The sequence below is a fragment of the Saimiri boliviensis genome, chromosome 18 (assembly GCF_048565385.1).
Source record: "Saimiri boliviensis isolate mSaiBol1 chromosome 18, mSaiBol1.pri, whole genome shotgun sequence".
In the NCBI taxonomy this organism is placed as follows: Eukaryota; Metazoa; Chordata; class Mammalia; order Primates; family Cebidae; genus Saimiri; species Saimiri boliviensis.
Window position 1 is genome coordinate 3565331 of NC_133466.1, and position 16745 is coordinate 3582075.

Sequence of the window (16745 nt, forward strand, 5' to 3'; positions counted from 1 at the left end):
GGGAATACTGCCTCAGGTTAGAGACTGAGGCTCTGAGGTTCGGGGAGGCCGAGACACCGGTACTCGTCTCTCGGCTTGTCACTGGCAAGTCTGGACTCAAACCCAGCTGTGCTGGACACCAAAGCCTGTGGCTGCTCCTCTCATAAGCCATGTCCGGCGTGTCCCGCCCTGAGCCGTGATGCTTGCTGAACTGAGTATCTCTTGAATTATCTGTTAGACATGCACAGTGTGGCCTTTTGATGAGGTGAGCAGAGGTCTGCTCTGATCCCCTGGGAGCTGAATGACCAGGTCGAAAGGGGCAGAGGAAACAGCTCAAAGCCGTATAAAGCAAATACATGATTTTTGAAAAGTTTTCAGTACTTTAATCGCACTTTTAAAAAGTGCTTACTCTTATAAGTGATGCATATGCTAATTATTGATGTTTTTCTATTAACTAAAGCATGTTCCCCCTCTTTTTTTTTTTGAGATGGAGTCTTGCTGTTGCCCAGGCTGGAGTGCAATGGCACGATCTCAGCTCACTGCAACCTCCCTCTCCCAGGTTCAAGTGATTCTCCTGCCTCAGCCTCCAGAGCTGTGATTACAGGTGCGCCCTACCACACCCAGTTAATTGTTGTATTTTTAGTAGAGATGGGGTTTCACCATGTTGGCCATGCTGGGTCTTGAACTCCTGACCTCAAATGATCTGCCTACCTTGGCCTCCCAAAGTGCTGGGCTTACAGGCGTGAGCCAGCGGCCTTAGGAGCCTAATTCTAATGACTGGATGCAAGGAATACAAGTTCCATTCATTTAAAGGTATTTCCGAACTTGGCTTTCCTCCCCTTCCTCTTTCCTTCTGTCCTGCACGGGAATGATGGTTTATGCTGAGATGCCGCTTCAGCAGGGCGAGCGTTACCTTCGCTGCTTTTCACATCTCTGCTTCTCTCTCTGGACTGCTCAGTGGCCCCAGACGTCAAGCTGTCAGTCTTCTTCTGTACCTGGAACAGAGTGCAGAGAAGGCCAAGTCAGGGGCAGGAGACAGCGGGGGAGTGTCTGCCTCTCTGCCAGCAGCTCTTGTTGTCTGGAGATGCCGCCATGTGAAGGCCTGCGGTCTCCAGCCCGTGCGTCCAGGCACTCCCGACACCGGCTCTTCAGAGGCAGCTCTGTGAGCCCTGTCCCGCTACTTCTGGTGCCTCGTCTGCGGCCTGGACGGGGAGCTCACCCGGCTGCAGCCACCAGAGCCGCAGGGACCAGTATCCCCGACTGCGCGTCAGGGCTCAGGACTGGAGACTCAAAGCCTCATGGCTCTGGCTCTTGAAGGGCCCACGAGAGAGGCAGGAGCTCCTTTAGCTCTCCTGCAGGAGTCTGGAGTGGGGGACACCTTCTTGCTACATCTGCCCCTCTGCATAACTGCACTCAGCCTTCCAGAGCTTTAGAGACCTTTCTGTGAATTTCCAGCAGGAGACTCTAGCTAGAGAAGTCGGGCAGCTGATCCGGGTTTTCCTGAGCAATTACTGAGCATCTGCCATGTACCTGGCCTGGCGCCCCAGGAGGGTGTGGGCATGGGGAGCTCAGGGCCATCCGGGGAGGGAGGAGAGTCCAGCACAAGGCTAGGCCTGAAATGGCTCAGCACTCAACAGGGCGTCGTGGGCCACATGGGCTTCAGGAGCGCCCAGGCAGAGAAGATGGGGTGGTGGGCACAGTACCTCGGGGAGCCCTGCCTTACGGGCTGTGGAGAGGGCTCCGATGACACAGAGGGCACTGTGGGGAGTGGGGGTGGCAGAGGCAACACCGGCCAAGGCCAGGAGGCCAAACCCTGCAGGAGCAGTGACGCTGTTCTAGCTGCCTGGGGGAGCTGGAGGGAGGACGCAGGAGGGTGGGCGGGGGCGGGGCAGGGGCCGCGTCATGGGCAGCCGGACAGCAGAGGGCTGGGGCAATCTGTGGAGAGACTGCATGGGCCCTAAGCCCGTGACCTTGACCCCTCCCTCCAAAACAGTATCAATCCAACAGCAACCTAAAGCCAGCTCCAGGCTCCGTGGCTCATGAGAGGTGTTAGTGGATGTATGTTCTAGGCCCAGGAGCTGGCAGGTGGTGGTCACTTTGTCCCTGTGCCAGGCACTGTCCTCAGAGGGGTCCGAGATGCTCTCACAGTGGCCGATACACCCAAGGACACCTGGGTGCCCACAGGGGTGGGTACTGGTGTGATTCTCGTGAAGGGCATGGCCAGTCAACTCCCCGGAAGGCGCCCTCGGCGAATGCAGTTTTGGGTCTCTGATCACATTCCCTAATCTTACTGAGCCAGGCTTTTTCATGGAACGGACACGTGCTCCTGTCCATGGGGCCACCTTCAGTGGTGCCCTGCTTGGCATGTCCGAGATTCTGGAGTCAGGAGTGCGGAGGGCAGCGTGCCTGCTTGCCACGGGGAAGGCGCTTCTCGACGTGCGTTTTACCTCTTTCATGGCGTCATCTATCCGCTTCAGTTCCTCGTAGCGATCTCGGGATTCCCAAAGCGGCTGCAGCATGATTTCCTCAACCATGGGGAAGAGCTGTGGGGGACAAGGGATTCGTTCAGAGTCCCCGTTCTTAAGGCCATGGGAATGTCAGAGAAAAACAGGTGTCAGTGCACTGCACGGAAGCCTCTGGGCCAGTCCCAGCTCCGGGAAACCCGCGTGCTGGCTTGGCGGTTCCCGCCGTGCTGTGACTCGGTCTCTGGCCCTCCTCACCCTCCATGAAGTCCTCCAGAAAGTCCCCTCCCTGCCTCTTGTGTCCCCTGCCCCCGTGAGACGAGGGTGGCAGGGGGGATAGGGGGAGGTTCTTGCAAAGACACAGGGCAGGGGAAAGGAGCTGACAGGCCTCCTGGCTGAGGGTCCTGGGGGCAGGAAGAGGGTGGGAGCGGGAAGAATTGCCCTGGAGCAGAAGGGTCCACAGCACACCGGAGCCTGGGAAGGGGAGGGTGCGAGGCTGGGAGCCCTGATCCGGCCACGGCTCAGTAGGGCAAAGCGGGGGAAACAAGATGGACCCTGTTCTGGACATGCTGGGGGGCCCTGGCAGGGGCCCTGTGGGGAGCTGGGCAGGAGCAAGCTGTGTGCAGCGAGCATGGCCTCGGGCGCTGGGTACGGTGGAGACTGGGACCCGGACAGGGGCTTCACAGTGGTTCCTCCACAGGTGCAGACTCGGCTGAACGGGGGCGCAGAGAAGGGGACAGGAGAGGCAACAGCCGGGGCTGCCTCCAGGGTCCTGAAGGCCAGCAATGAAGGACAAGGGCGGTGAGGGGCCCCCAGGGCCCGACGAGGCAAGGCAGGGAGGGCAGCACAGAGTGGGAGATGCCGGGGTCACTGGCCAGGCCGTAGATGGCAGGGACAGTGGCCACACAACAGCTGGGGAAGAGGCTGCTCAGGATGTGCAGGTGTGCCTGTGTGCGTGTATATGTGCATGTGTGTGCCTGTACCTGTGTGTGCATGTGTGTGCCTGTACCTGTGTGTGCATGTGTGTGCCTGTACCTGTGTGCATGTGTGTGCCTGTGTGTACCTGTGTGTGCCTGTGTGTACATGACTGTGTGCCTGTGTTTACCTGTATGTGTGCCTGTGTATGTGTGTATACCTGGGTATGTGCATGTATCTGTGTGCCTATGTACGTGTGTGCCTGTGTGCATGTGTGTGCATGCCTGTGTGCGCCCGTGTGCATGTGTGTGCACGTGTATACCTGCATGTGTGCGCATGTGTGTGCCTGTGTGCCTGTGTCCCTATGTGCATGTGTGTGCCTGTGTGTACCTGTATGTGCACACCTGTGTGCATGTGTGTGTACCTGCATGTGTGCAAGTGTGTGCCTGTGTGCATGTATATGTGTGCCTGTGTGCGTGTGTGTGCATGCACGTGTGTGCTCATGTATCTGAGTGCATGCATGTGTGGCATGTGGCGACAGTCGCTCACCTTGGTCACTGTTTCAAACATTGGGATCAGGACGAACTTGATGAACCCAATCTGGGCTGTAGCCTTGGTCACTTTGTCTCGGTCCATGAACGGGGCGACGGGGAGGCCTTCTGACTTCTCGCGGTCGCTCTGCAGGGAATGCAGTAGACAGCGACATTAAAGACAGACACGCCCGGAACCGGATCACCGTTCTTAGAGAAAGACAAGATGCACCACTTAACCAGCGACCAACCCAGCCGCACACAGATGTGTGTCAGTAAGAGCAAGGAGGAGGCGGCGGCATCTTCAGAGCTGAACAGAGCCGGGCCAGCAGGTCTGGTGGGAAGACGGAGCTTAGGGATAGGCAGAGGCGAGCTGGGTGTATCCCAGGACTGCAGAAGCTTCTGCAGAAACCCTCCTGCGTTCTCCCGGGGTTGATCAAGCTGTGGCATGAATATGTAGCGGTTGTTTTCGGCTGGCCTGGCGTCTCTGTCCCTGACTTTCCCGTGGCCGTCTGTGTAAGCTGACCTGCCGGTCGGCCCTCGCGGGGCGCTCTCCTGCCTCTGCAGTTCTTGTTTCTTGACTTTCAGGCAGTTTGCTCGACAAGCCTGCCTCTAAGAGTGGCTCAGTGAGCGGTGACAGGTGGCAGTTTCACATTAGCTTTTCTGGGTTGTCACCATCTTTCAGGTCTCAAATTAGAACCGATTTCGTTTCTGATGTACGCGTGCCGTGAAGGCTTTCTGGAGGCTGACCTGTGGACGGCCCACCCTGGCGTGCTCTGTTGAACGTGAACCCTTACTAAGTGGGCTGGTAAGAGTGGCTGGAGGCTTGACTGCTCTGCAAGGCTCTTACCTGCATGAAATATTCCTCTAATAAGCAGTCCACCCAAGGCTCTGCAACTTCCATTGGCCGGACCTCATTAGAGATATCACAGCATTTTATCAAAATCATCTTCAGCTGAAAGAAGAGGTTCTGGAATTTAGGTAACAGAAGGCAGAACACGGCCTACTGCTGCTGCTTGGCTCTGGACTTGCCATTACCGCAGGAAGAGACTGAGGACCATGAAGCTGGACCAGGCAACCGAGCTTGGCTGACTTCGGGAGGACAGGCTCCCTCCTCCAATGGAGAATGAACCTTCAAGGTCCTGTGTGGGTCCCCTCCTTCCAGCCTTTCTGGCCACCCCCAGCCCAGGTGATGCCCCCCAAAGTACTTCCCCATGCCTGGCCACCCCCTATTTTCTGCTGGCTCCCAGGTGGGTGCATTGCTCATCTTCCCAGGGGACGGGAGCTCCCTCCAAGCTTGGCCAGGGCTCGGCACACCACGGGTGCTTCAGGAGGAGACAGGGCAGGCCCTGGGGTGCAGCAATTTCCACCTGAACTAGGCCAACAGTCACTATAGGACAGGCTGTGGAGGGTTGGTGTCCCTCAGTCCCGCCTGCACCAGGCACAAATGACTAGGGCCTGCCCTTTCTAAAAGGCAGACGCTGGGCAACCTAGGTGCACCTTCTCATGGGTGAGGCCCCCTGCCCCTTCTCTGGCCACCTTGTCCTGGTTTTAGAGGGGTGCTGGGCTATGGTGTGGGACGGATGGGTGATGCCTGGTGGGGATGCTGGCTTGGGGAGCAGGAGCTGGGTCGGAGTTGCCCCCACAGAGGTGGGCTTTCAGGGTACCATGCTGGGGCTGTGCCTTCATGGGAGAGCTGGTTTTATTCTCTGTAAACAGAGCAAGATGCGCGGCCTTCAACCACGTCTCTCCCTCAAATCCAAAAGAGATGGAGGAATGGGAGAGTGCCCCTCTGACCGTGAAGGAGGCTCCGTCAGGAGGGAGGCCCTGCCCTGGGCTTTCCTAGTAAGAGTCCCGACCTCAAAAACCAGATATATAGACACTTTGTTCCAAGGCAAGACTAAATTTCGGTTTCTTGGCTTCCAGTGTGAGCTGGATGGATGACCCACTCAACCAGCCCACTGCTTGGCTGCCCACCCAGGCAGAACGAGCCCACTCACCAGGGTCATGTGCTCCTCATTGCTGTAGTCAAAATTCTCCATCTTCTCTTTGAAAGAATCCATGATTTCTGCATGCCTTGCCATGTCAGTGGCCAAGATTAATGTGATCATTCCCTGAATAGCAAGAGAACAAAGTGTTAACACAGGGCATATCCCAACAACTGTTCAACAGATGCCTCCTGTGTACATATTATTTCGTATATCCCTCATTCTGGTTCATATGTGCATCCATCACCCCTCCATTCATTTGTCCACACATCCATCCACCCACCCAAAACCCATCCAATCCATCTATCCATCCATCCACCCACTCACCCATTCACCCTCCATCCATCTACCTACCCATCCATCCATCCATACTTCTATCCATTTATCTATCCATCCATTCATCCACCCATCCACCCACCCATCCATCCATCTACCCATCCATCCTTCCATCCATCAATCCATCCCTCTCTCCCTCCCTCCATCCATCCATTTATCATCATCCATCCATCTATCCACCCATCCATTTACCCACCCATCTGTCCTTCCATTCATCCACCCATCCATCCTTCCATCTCTTTGTCCATCCGTTTGTCTGTCCTTCCTTCCTTTCTTCCATTTATCCATCCATTCATTTATCCATCCATCAAATCAATCCACCTGCCCATTCACCGATCTATCTATCCATTCATCCATCTATTCATCTATCCATCATCCATCCATCCATCCATCCATGCACCCACTCATCCATCCCACAGGCATTTACAGAACCCATCTCTGTGTCAGGTATATTTCCTTCTTTCAGGAAAATAAAACCATAAGCATCAGATACAAAACCCAAACCCATCAAACTAGGTCCTTTCAAATATATATTGGGGAGGGCATCACTTGTATCTGGAATTACTCAATTTTCCGGTAAACATTTAATTATGTTATTCGTGAAGCATTTATTCCTGAAATCTTCCATGACAAATACATTTTTAAAAAATTGGTAAAACTAACTTTATCCCTAGAGGAGAGTCCTATTTTGAAGTCAGTGAAGCATGTGAAGCAGGACGATGCTGGTGTGTCCCCATGGTGGCTGGGTATGAGGACGATCCCACGTGCAGAGTGGCTGCTCCTCCAGTCCGGTGGCTCCTCCTCTCGTGGGGTGCTCTCCGACATGGCTCGGTGGGACCAGGCCGACACTACGGGGTGCTCACTTCCTTGGATTCCCCACGTTCTGTCCCTGCAGGGACTCTCCACTGGGGTAGCAGAGGCAGATACACTGTTCTCTCTTCCCGGTTGCCCCTTTACCTACTGCAGATGAAGATTCACTACGGCTTATTGCAGCCACACAGGGCACCTGCTTGCAGGGTGGGGAGGGGCGAGCATGGATGAAAGGCCAGAGAGCCTGTAGATAAGGGGGAGGTAACTGTACCGGAACCGGCGATTCAGTAATGACTGCAGATTGTCTCTGTTGAACTGTGTGTGTTTGCGCGATGACATCATCACAGGCCATGAGCCCTGCGGCTGTGTGTCAGCCCCTAGTGGGTTCCGGGGTGCAGCTGTCCGTGCTCCTCCCAGGCCGTCACCGCGCACACCGCGCACGTGGATGGATGGAAATGTTCCCTTCTGCGCCTCTCACACTCACAGCGGCCGGCACAGCACGGGCCAGCAGAGGCCCGGACCACAGCGTCCCGGTGAACTTCAGCCTGGTGCTGCCACCTCTGCTTTTGGGACATGGCGACATTTGACAGTTTCGCAGGAGGTCGTGATGCCTCGGGGCCTGTCCACCGGGGCATGCTGCTTCCTCGGAGCTTCCTCAAATGTTTCACTGACTTCGGTTTTTTACGTTGAGCTTTGAACTTCCTGGAAGTGTAGAGACACTGGACAGCTGTGGTGGAGGAGGCTGCAGCTCCCCGACAAAGGGAGGCTCAGCGGCTCTCAGGAGCACTGGAGTCCAGACAGCCGGTGTCGGCCGCCTCTGGAAGGAAGCCATTTAGACTTCCAATGGCTGAGGTCTGCCTGGTGGAACGGCACACTGGGTGGGTGTCCTGGGGCCGCCACACCAAGTGCCACAAACCAGGCAGCTTACAACAAACTCATTCTCTCACGGTGCTGGAGGCCAGAACCAAGATCCAGGTGTGGGCAGGGCCCGCTCTCTCCAAAGGCTCTGGGGGGGGGTCCTTCCTTGCCTCCTCCTGCTCCTGGGGGCCCCGGAGTCCCTTGCTTTGGGGCTTCGTCACTCCAGCCGCCACTCACCGCCTCTCCACATGGCCTTCTCCCTGTGTCTGGGCCATTTTTTCTTCTGTCTCTTCCAAGGACACTAGTCTTTGGATTTGGGGCCCCCCTGGGCAATCCACACCAGTCTTATCTGGGGATCTTAACAAGTACAGATGCACAGACCCTTTTTCCAAATAAGGTCATGTTCACCGGAGGTGGACCTTGTTTGAAGGACGCTGCTATTCAACCCACTGCATTTCTCCCAGAGGTTACTCTGAGAGCTTCCCTCCCCTGCAGATGTCAGGGAGTGAGGGTTTGATGAGGAACTCCCGTGTGGAAAGGGGCGTGATTCCGGTGAGCCGGAGTGTTTGTTCGGGGCAGGTGGACCAGACCATCTTCCTCTCCTGCAGACGTCCTCATTCCCCCTGCACCATCCCCTCCAGAGGCAGAAAGCCCTCCTATCTAAAATGGAAGAGGTGGCCAGGTACAGTGGCTCATGCCTATAATCCCAGCACGATGGGCGGCCGAGGCAGGTGGATCACCTGAGGTCAGGAGTTGGAGACCAGCCTGGCCAAGATGGAGAAACCCCATCTCTACTAAACATACTGAAAATCTGCTGGGTGCAGTGGCTCACACTTGTAATCCCAGCACTTTGGGAGACCAAGGCGGGCGGATCTTGGGGCCAGGAGTTTGAGAGCATCCTGGCCAACATGGTGAAACCCTGTCTCTACTAAAAATACAAAAATTAGCTGGGTGTGGTGGCGTGTGCCTGTAATCCCAGGAGGCTGAGGCAGGAGAACTGCTTGAACCTGGGAGGCGGAGGATACAGTGAGCCGAGATGAAATCGTGCCACTGTACTCCAGCCTGGGTGACAGAGCAAGACTGTCTCAAAAAACAAAACAAAGCAACAACAACAAAATACTGAAAATTAGCCAGGTGTGGTGGCGCACACCTGTAATCCCAGCTACTCGGGAGGCTGAGGCAGGAGAACTGCTTGAACCTGGGAGGTGGAGGTTGCAGTAAGCTGAGATCATACCACTGCACTCCAGCCTGGGTGATACAGACTCTGTCTCTAAAATAAAAAGGAGGGGGCTGACCAGGCCGTGGGTGACAGGTGACAGCAACTGGGGTTATGGGGCAGTGGGCAGCTTTCCTACGTTGGATGCAGCAGACATGTCTGTCCAGGGCCTGGCCCCTCCTTGGTCGGGCCACATACCTTCGCTAATTCTTTCCTGGGCTGGAAGATGGACAAAGGATTTCTCTCAAAGGGGCCAGTGGAGGCTGAATTAAATAGAAGCTGGGAAGTGTGGATGGTGTGCATGGTGAGGGTACCCTCTTTTCTTGGGCTCCACCTGGGGCCTGGAGGTGAGGAAGGAGTGAGGGGTTTCCCTGGGTCCCCAGGGCACTGCTGTGGCCAGGAGCTTCTGGGAGCCTCTATCCATTGGAGAGTGGGGCTGCTCCGCCCCAACCATGAACGCTCCCCTCTCCGGTCAGAGGCCCTCGCCCTGCGCACCTGTCGGATCTGCTTGAACCCATCAAGGGGGACGCTGGAGAAGATGTTGCACTCAGGCTGGGCGAGGATCTGGAAGGCCACGGCACAGTGGTGGTTCTCCAGCGGCGAGATGTCATTGTAGCGAACTGCCAGCTCTGTGCGGGCGTTGATCTGGTACCTGGGAGGCGAGGGGAGCATGAGGGGAGGCTCAGGCACCCTCGCCCCAGGAGGGACACCTCACTCCCACCTCCTGTCCGTCTGCAGTCTCTTTTCTCACTCTCTTCTGGCCCCTGCTCTCTGCCTTCCCTGCGGAAGCCAGCTGGGGGTCTGTCCAGGGAGGGTCAAGTTCCTGAGAGGGGCGTGTGGAGCCCCCATCCCCGCGTACACACCGGTGTTGCTTTCTGCCTGGGGTGGAGAAGGCGCTGGCTCAGCCAGGCTCTGCTGTGCACCTGAGCCTGGAGCTGCGCACGCACAGGGCTGGGAAAGCCCCCCGGGGTCTGATAATCCTGAAGGTTCCTGGTCCGGGGAGACCCAAGGCCCTGGGCAAAGTCTGGAAGCTGGAGCTGGGAGGCTGCCACTGAAAGTTCCATCTGGGAACTGCTCTGAGGGTTGGGCTGATAGGTTCCCTCCGGTCGCCAGGGTGCCTTTTACAAGGAAAAAAAGAGAAAACCCTGTACATACGTGTTGTTGTAGCCGGGGTGGTCCAGATCGTGGCAGATGGCTGCTGTCATTAGGATCAGGATATCCGTTTGGGAAAACTTCTCCTGGATTGGAAAATAGGGCATAGGTGTTTGCCCTCTTCACTCGGAGGGTGGGACAGTGAGGGGGGTGGAACCGGTTTGTGGTGGTGGTGGAAGAGGGGACAAAGACCCTGCAGCCATGTGGAGTCTCCCGGCGTGGTGGGAGAGGACTGGCCTGCCTGCGGGTGGAGGGGCGACCAGGTCGGGGCGCACTTACAGAATCTTAGTAGCAGCCTCTCCCACGGGGAGACTGATGGGTAGGGGGGCTTCCCTAGGAGGGGTGGAGCGGCTGAGGACCCCGTGCCTGCGGCATTCTCGGTGGGAGGGGGCTGCCGCTCCCCGGAAGGAGCCTCCACCTGACCCGGAGAGCGGAGGTCTGGGTGTGCGGCGGGCGGGACCCACCTGGAGGCTGCAGAGCCAGATCATGCTGTACATCATCTGGGCCACGCAGAAGCAGTGCCGGAAGTTGTGGAAGGGGTTGTTTCTGTAGTTGTCGTGCACACAGAGCTGCGGGAGGCAGGGGTCGGGGTCACCCTGTGCCTGGGCCCACCCACGTCTCATCCCAAGCCACCCAGAAGGCTGTGCGCGGGCTTGAATGTTCTTTGCCAAACCCTCATCCCAACCAGAGGTCAACAGCGTTCCCGTATTTACCACAGAGACCAATGAGGCGACGCAGAGACCCTGAGAGCGTCAAATGGGCCACACCGTGCCACCCGGGGCAGGTGTGGGGACAGAGCTCCCACCAGGAGTTTTCACCTTGCAGTCAAGGACAATGGGGCACAAAGTTAGGGGGTGGGGAGACTCCAAGAGGGGGCTCTGCGTCCTCAATCCCATGAAATCTTTAATAGGTTTTTAATATTTGGTTCTGAACATTTCATTAAAATACCTGCTGCTAAACATCCTCACACATACAGACATCACATGCACACACACACACTCATTCCTACACACTCACATACACTCGCACTCCCCACATCCACACAGATACACATGCACATCCACACACAGACACACCCCACATCCACACATACAGACACACTGGCACACACCCCCCCCACACTCACACACAGACACATGCACACACCCATCCACACATGTACCCCCACACACCCCACATCCAGACACACATGTACACTCACACACCCCACATACAGAGATACACATGTACACTCACACACCCCACATACACACACATCCACATGCCCAGAGACACATCCCACATCCACACACACACAGACACACCTCACATCCACACATACAGATACACACGCACACACAGACACACCCCACATCCACAGATACACGCACACCCATTCTCACACATGTGCCCCCACACGCCCCACATCCACACACAGATACACACATGCAGACACATCCCACATCCACAGATACGCACATGCACACATCCATACTGACACACACACCACTCCCACCCCACATTCACACATACCCACCCCTAAACACACACACAGACACCCCCACATGCTCACATCCACACCCCTACACTCACACATACGAATACACTCCAACTCACCCACACTCACACACACATACACACACACACTCCCACCCACACCCCCACACTCACACACACACACTCCCACACGCTGCTGCTTTAGGGCACACTGCTTCACTTGATGATGGCAGAGTCTCATTATTTTCTTGCTCATCAGAGCAGGAGCTCGGGCGTAAAGAACGTTTTTTGGTGGAAGGACGAACAGAGACAGGCCGAGCGTCCTCACAGAACTCTCTGGGGAACATCGCCTCTGCTCTCAGGGAGCGAAGTGCCATCCGGAAGGTGCCCTGGTCATGCATTCCCTCCATGCCTGTGGAACTGGATGACACCACCTGCCCGGAGGACCCAAAGGCGGGTCTGGTACTCACCAGCCACCTCCTGAGGGTGACGGGGTTGATGCTGAAGTCCCTGACCAGCCCGAGGTCGTGGTACATGTGCTCCAGGCAGCTCAGCATCTGTGGGCACAGGAGAAGGGTGGGCATCGGGCAGCCGTGTGGCCAGCTCCCCAGCCCCTGGCTTCCCTCTGTCGTCCTCAGAGTGCCAGCAGGGCAGACGGCAGGAGGGTGGGTTCTCCCCTTCCCAGAAAGTCTGCCGAGAGCGAAGCCTGGTCAGCGAGATGCAGGAGGAGCGGTCTTTGGACCGGCCTTTCCACGCCACCCAGATGGGTGGGGCTTTGAGAGCACACTGGGGGGTCTCCTGGGGGTGGAGGGCTGGTTCCGAAGTCAAGGGGATTCTAAGAAAGCAAGGATGGCGACTAGGCGAGAGAGCAGACCCCGCTCCCAAATCACCACACCAGAAGGTTTTATTGATTTCTACACATGTAAAACAATCTCAGTGGATGAGTATCACCGCTGAGGTTTCCAGGACACACTTCTATCCCCCACACACCTGAGCACAGTGGCGTCACAGAGAGAAAGGCCCTCTCCTTGCCTGAGGCTGGAGATCAAAGGCGCTTTGACGATCCACATCCAGAAATGTTGACCTGCGCTCCTCTGGGGCCCCCGCTGTCTTAACGGCAGTGTGCAGAGGGAGCCCGCCCTGGGAGAGCCGCTCCTCCCAACCCTTTTTCATGGAACTCTGGCTTCTCTTGAGATTCTGACCAGCCCAAGGTCAGGCTGTTCAAGCTGAAACAGATTTTGTTTTCAGTCCCAAAGAGGATTTATTGTCATGGTGGACATCTATTTCAGCGCAGCTCAGTCAGTGCCTTGGAGCTCATTAAGTCAGGGAGGAAAAGATGAAGTGAGTTTTAAAAATGAGAGTTTGACCAAAGTGGGCATTGCTTTCTGGAAAAACCAGATCTTGGGTGGGGAGCCCAGTAGGGGGGGAGACATGCAGAAAAGGGGCAGTTTAGACAGTCCCAGCAGGTGTCCCCCGACCAGGGCCCCCTGCCTGTGCCCGCCTCCAGCCCAGTCGCCCGCTGCCTGCTGTCTGTGCAGGGCACTGGGCCATTCCTGCCAGAGCCCAGCATGGCTTCCTGCCTGCCTCTGCTCATTGCACGACCTTCTCTTCCCAAAAGAGCATGTTACAAACCAAACTGCAATGTGTTAAAGCCCCGACCCCAGTGGGCTATTTGGAGACAGGGCCTTTACGGAGGTCAGGAAGGTTCCATACAGTCAGGGTAAGGCCTTGGTTCAATGGGGCTGTTGTCTTTTTTTTGAAAGGAAGTCTCACTCTGTCATCCAGGCTGGAGTGCAATGGCACGATCTCAGCTCAGAGCAACCTCCGCCTCTCAGGTTCAAGCAATTCTCCTGCCTCAGCCTCCTGAACAGCTGGGACTACAGGTATGCGCCACCATACCCGGCTAATTTTTGTATTTTTAGTGGAGACAGGGTTTCAGAATATTGGCCAGGCTGGTCTTGAACTCCTGACCTCGTGATCTGCCCACCTCAGCCTCCCAAAGTACTGGGATTATAGGCGTGAGCCACCGTGCCCCGCTGGGACTGGTGTCTTTATAAGAAGAGCACCGGGGGTGCGTGTGCAGAGAGAACAGGCCGCAGGAGGACACAGCAAGACGGTGGCCGTCTGCAAGCCACGGACAGAGGCCCCTGGAGAAGCCAAACCTGGCAGCCACCTTGATCCCGGACTTCCAGCTCCAGAACTGAGGAATCACCTTCTGTGGCTGCAGCCACCCCAGTCTCTGCACTGTTACGGCGGCCTCACAAACGAGGACAGGGTGTGACACCAAAATATCCATTTGTACTTGTTAGGCTGTGTATGAGACCTGGAAATGCTGCCAGGGGGTGCGTTTTTGTAGATCGAAGCTTGCAATCATGGCATTGATGAGACGGCTCTACAGGAGGCAGAGGGTTCTCTGGCATTGCAGAGAATCCATCTGGAAAACTGGAAACTCCTCCACATGCGGCCACAGATGGGAGCTTGAAATGTCACCTGGGATGCGTCCTTAAAGCACGTGAACCACATACTCGTTTTCCTTGGGGGGACAGTGCAGCTGTAGCTTGGAAAATGTGCTGGGCATCAGTCCGGCTTTTAGAGATGGGGCCCCATGTAAGGACATGTCTCCCCCATGCTGGCTCCCAGGCCGCTGTCAGCTGCTGCCTGGATCACCCAGCCAGGGGCCCCACTGCCCAGAGCTGCTGGCCCCTCACCATCCTGAACGCTGGCGCTTAGGACTCTAGGGGCTGCAGCCTGGAAAATCATCACTCTCCACCTGACCAGCCCAGATGCTGCTCAAGGCAGCTGTGAAGGGCAGATGTGTCTGCTGTTTGATCAGAGTCAAGAGGAGATGCCCACTTGCAGACAGAGCCACGTGGTGCCACTTATGTGGCCTACGTGGAGGCTGTGGGGCAGGAAGGCCGTATGTCTCTGTGGCTGCACGTGCAGTCCTGAGCCCCAGGCAGGCACGGGGGAGTGGGTAGCTGCCGCATGTGGCAACGGGTCCTGGTCTGAGTGGGCTGCATGGTCCACCCGTGGGGGACTCATGAGATGACGGGGGAGGCTCCTGAAGCCTCCCAGCTCTGCACTTGATAGAGGTGGGCCACAGTCCTGGGCAGAGGCCATCACAAATGGGAGGGCACGGCAGCCTGAAGTCATGTCCTCCGTCCGGTTTGTGATGGGCAGGACACTGGTTCGAGCCACTGGGAGAAAGACGGGGTCACCCCTGCTGGAAGGGAGAGAGGTGATCAGCTGGGGGGCACTGGCGTTCTGAGTGCCCGTTGCCTCATGGGCAGCCAGATGCAGCTTTGTGGGGCCGAGGGGCTGTGTCCCGTGTCCCTCTAGTCGTCCCTCTTTGCCACTCACATTCCAAAATTCTTGGCATCGCCAGATTTGCCTGAGGCCAAGGCTCCTGTCTTGGGCATCTCTGTGTTCTCACACGCAGGCAGCTAGATGCTTCTTGGAAGCACTGGAACCCTCATCGGTCTCCTGGGGTGCCCTTGGGATCTGCTGGGCAGAAACCACAGGCCATGGGAGACACCACCCAGAGGCTGAGTCCAGCTGCCGGGACCCGTCTGCCTTGCCTGCCCACCAGCCCCGAGAGCGGGTGTGAATCCACTCTGCGATCACAGGACAGAGGTGGCCTTTCTATGACGGAGGCACAGATCCCTCAGCTTCGTGGGGCAAGCCCGATCTCCCCAGTCACAGTGGCCTGTGCTCAAAGGGTTTCCTGGTAGACGGTGGCAGAAAAGACAGCAAGGGCCGTTTCCATGCAGGTGCTTTGCCGTCGTCAGTGGCCTCTGGCTTAGCTCTTCCTCACAAGAGGCTGCAGTCAAAACGACTTTGGGGATGGTGATTTTTTTTTTTTTTTGAGATGGAGTGTCACTCTTGTTGCCCAGGCTGGAATGCCATGGCATGATCTTGGCTCACCACAACCTCTGCCTCCTGGGTTCAAGCGATTCTCCTGCCTCAGCCTCCTGAGTCGCTGGGATTACGAGCATGAGCCACCACGCCTGGCTAATTTTGTATTTTTAGTAGAGATGGAGTTTTACCATGTTGATCAGGCTGGTCTCGAACTCCTGACCTCCGGTGATCCACCCACCTCGGCCTCTCAAAGTGCCGGGATTACAGGTGTGAGCCACCGCACCTCGCCAGGGATGGTGATTTTTCTGCGCGATGCTCCAGGCGCGGTGCCTGCCCACAGGCAGGGGCAGGAGTCGGTGAGCTCTAACCGTCCGCGGTGTCTGCTGGCCGGGGACTTGCTCTGCCCAGTCTCAGCTCCGGTGCAGGGTCCCTGGGAGCCACCGCTGCAGGCCCGCAGCTCAGCGCGTCCCTTTCTCCTCACGACTCCCGCACCCGGGGCCCTTTCTTTTTATGCGTTGACCTAGACAGTCATGCTGCACGTGTAGAGCCGGTTCCTCCAGTCGTCTCCGTGCCCCGTTCCCCACTCTCAGAGCTGGGGAGCGAACTGGCACGTGGCGGCCGGAGGTTTTGAGGTCTGCAGTAGTGCAGCCCCTGGGGCTGACCGCCTGCTGCCCTTCCGGGTGAACTGGGGTGGGGAGTGCAGGCTGGATCGTTTAGCAGAGGGCAGGGACTCAGGGGTCAGCAACCTGACCTCGGGGATCCCACTTCCTGCCCTTGCCTTGTCACAAAGCGCAGGTGAGCTTGCTGAGGACCGTCTGCATTTTCCATGTTGCTGACAAGCAGAAAAACGTCCTCAGATTTTGGTGGGTTGAAAACTGCTGGGCCCGAGGGCTGCAATGAGAAAACTTTTTCATTTCTTGGGGTACAAAATACACAAAAATTCCCAATTTTTTTTTTAATTTTTCAGCCAATGGGAATTTAACACTTTTTTCGTTTTGTAGAGACGAGGTCTTGCTATGCTGCCCAGTGCATTAGTCTGTTCTCACGCTGTTAATAAAGACACACCCGAGGACAGGGAAATTCATAAAGAAAAGGAGGTTTAATGGGCTCGCAGTTTCACACGGCTGAGGAGGCCTCACGATCACGGCAGAAGGTGAAGGAGGAG

General features: G+C 56.6%; 1 protein-coding gene across 5 annotated transcripts in view; it reads right to left on the reverse strand.

Annotated features, from left to right (window-relative positions):
* PDE9A (phosphodiesterase 9A) overlaps positions 1 to 16745 on the reverse strand; it is a 114348-nt gene that overhangs the window by 1426 nt on the left and 96177 nt on the right. For all 5 annotated transcript variants that reach the window (XM_039480409.2, XM_039480410.2, XM_074389200.1 and 2 more), the window contains 9 exons: positions 12193 to 12279; positions 10711 to 10815; positions 10250 to 10332; positions 9590 to 9746; positions 5887 to 6000; positions 4737 to 4841; positions 3906 to 4034; positions 2427 to 2522; positions 893 to 974 (listed from right to left, as the gene is read on the reverse strand). In XM_039480409.2, the coding sequence (XP_039336343.1) occupies positions 893 to 974; positions 2427 to 2522; positions 3906 to 4034; positions 4737 to 4841; positions 5887 to 6000; positions 9590 to 9746; positions 10250 to 10332; positions 10711 to 10815; positions 12193 to 12279 (958 nt within the window). The remainder of the gene's footprint in view (positions 1 to 892; positions 975 to 2426; positions 2523 to 3905; positions 4035 to 4736; positions 4842 to 5886; positions 6001 to 9589; positions 9747 to 10249; positions 10333 to 10710; positions 10816 to 12192; positions 12280 to 16745) is intronic.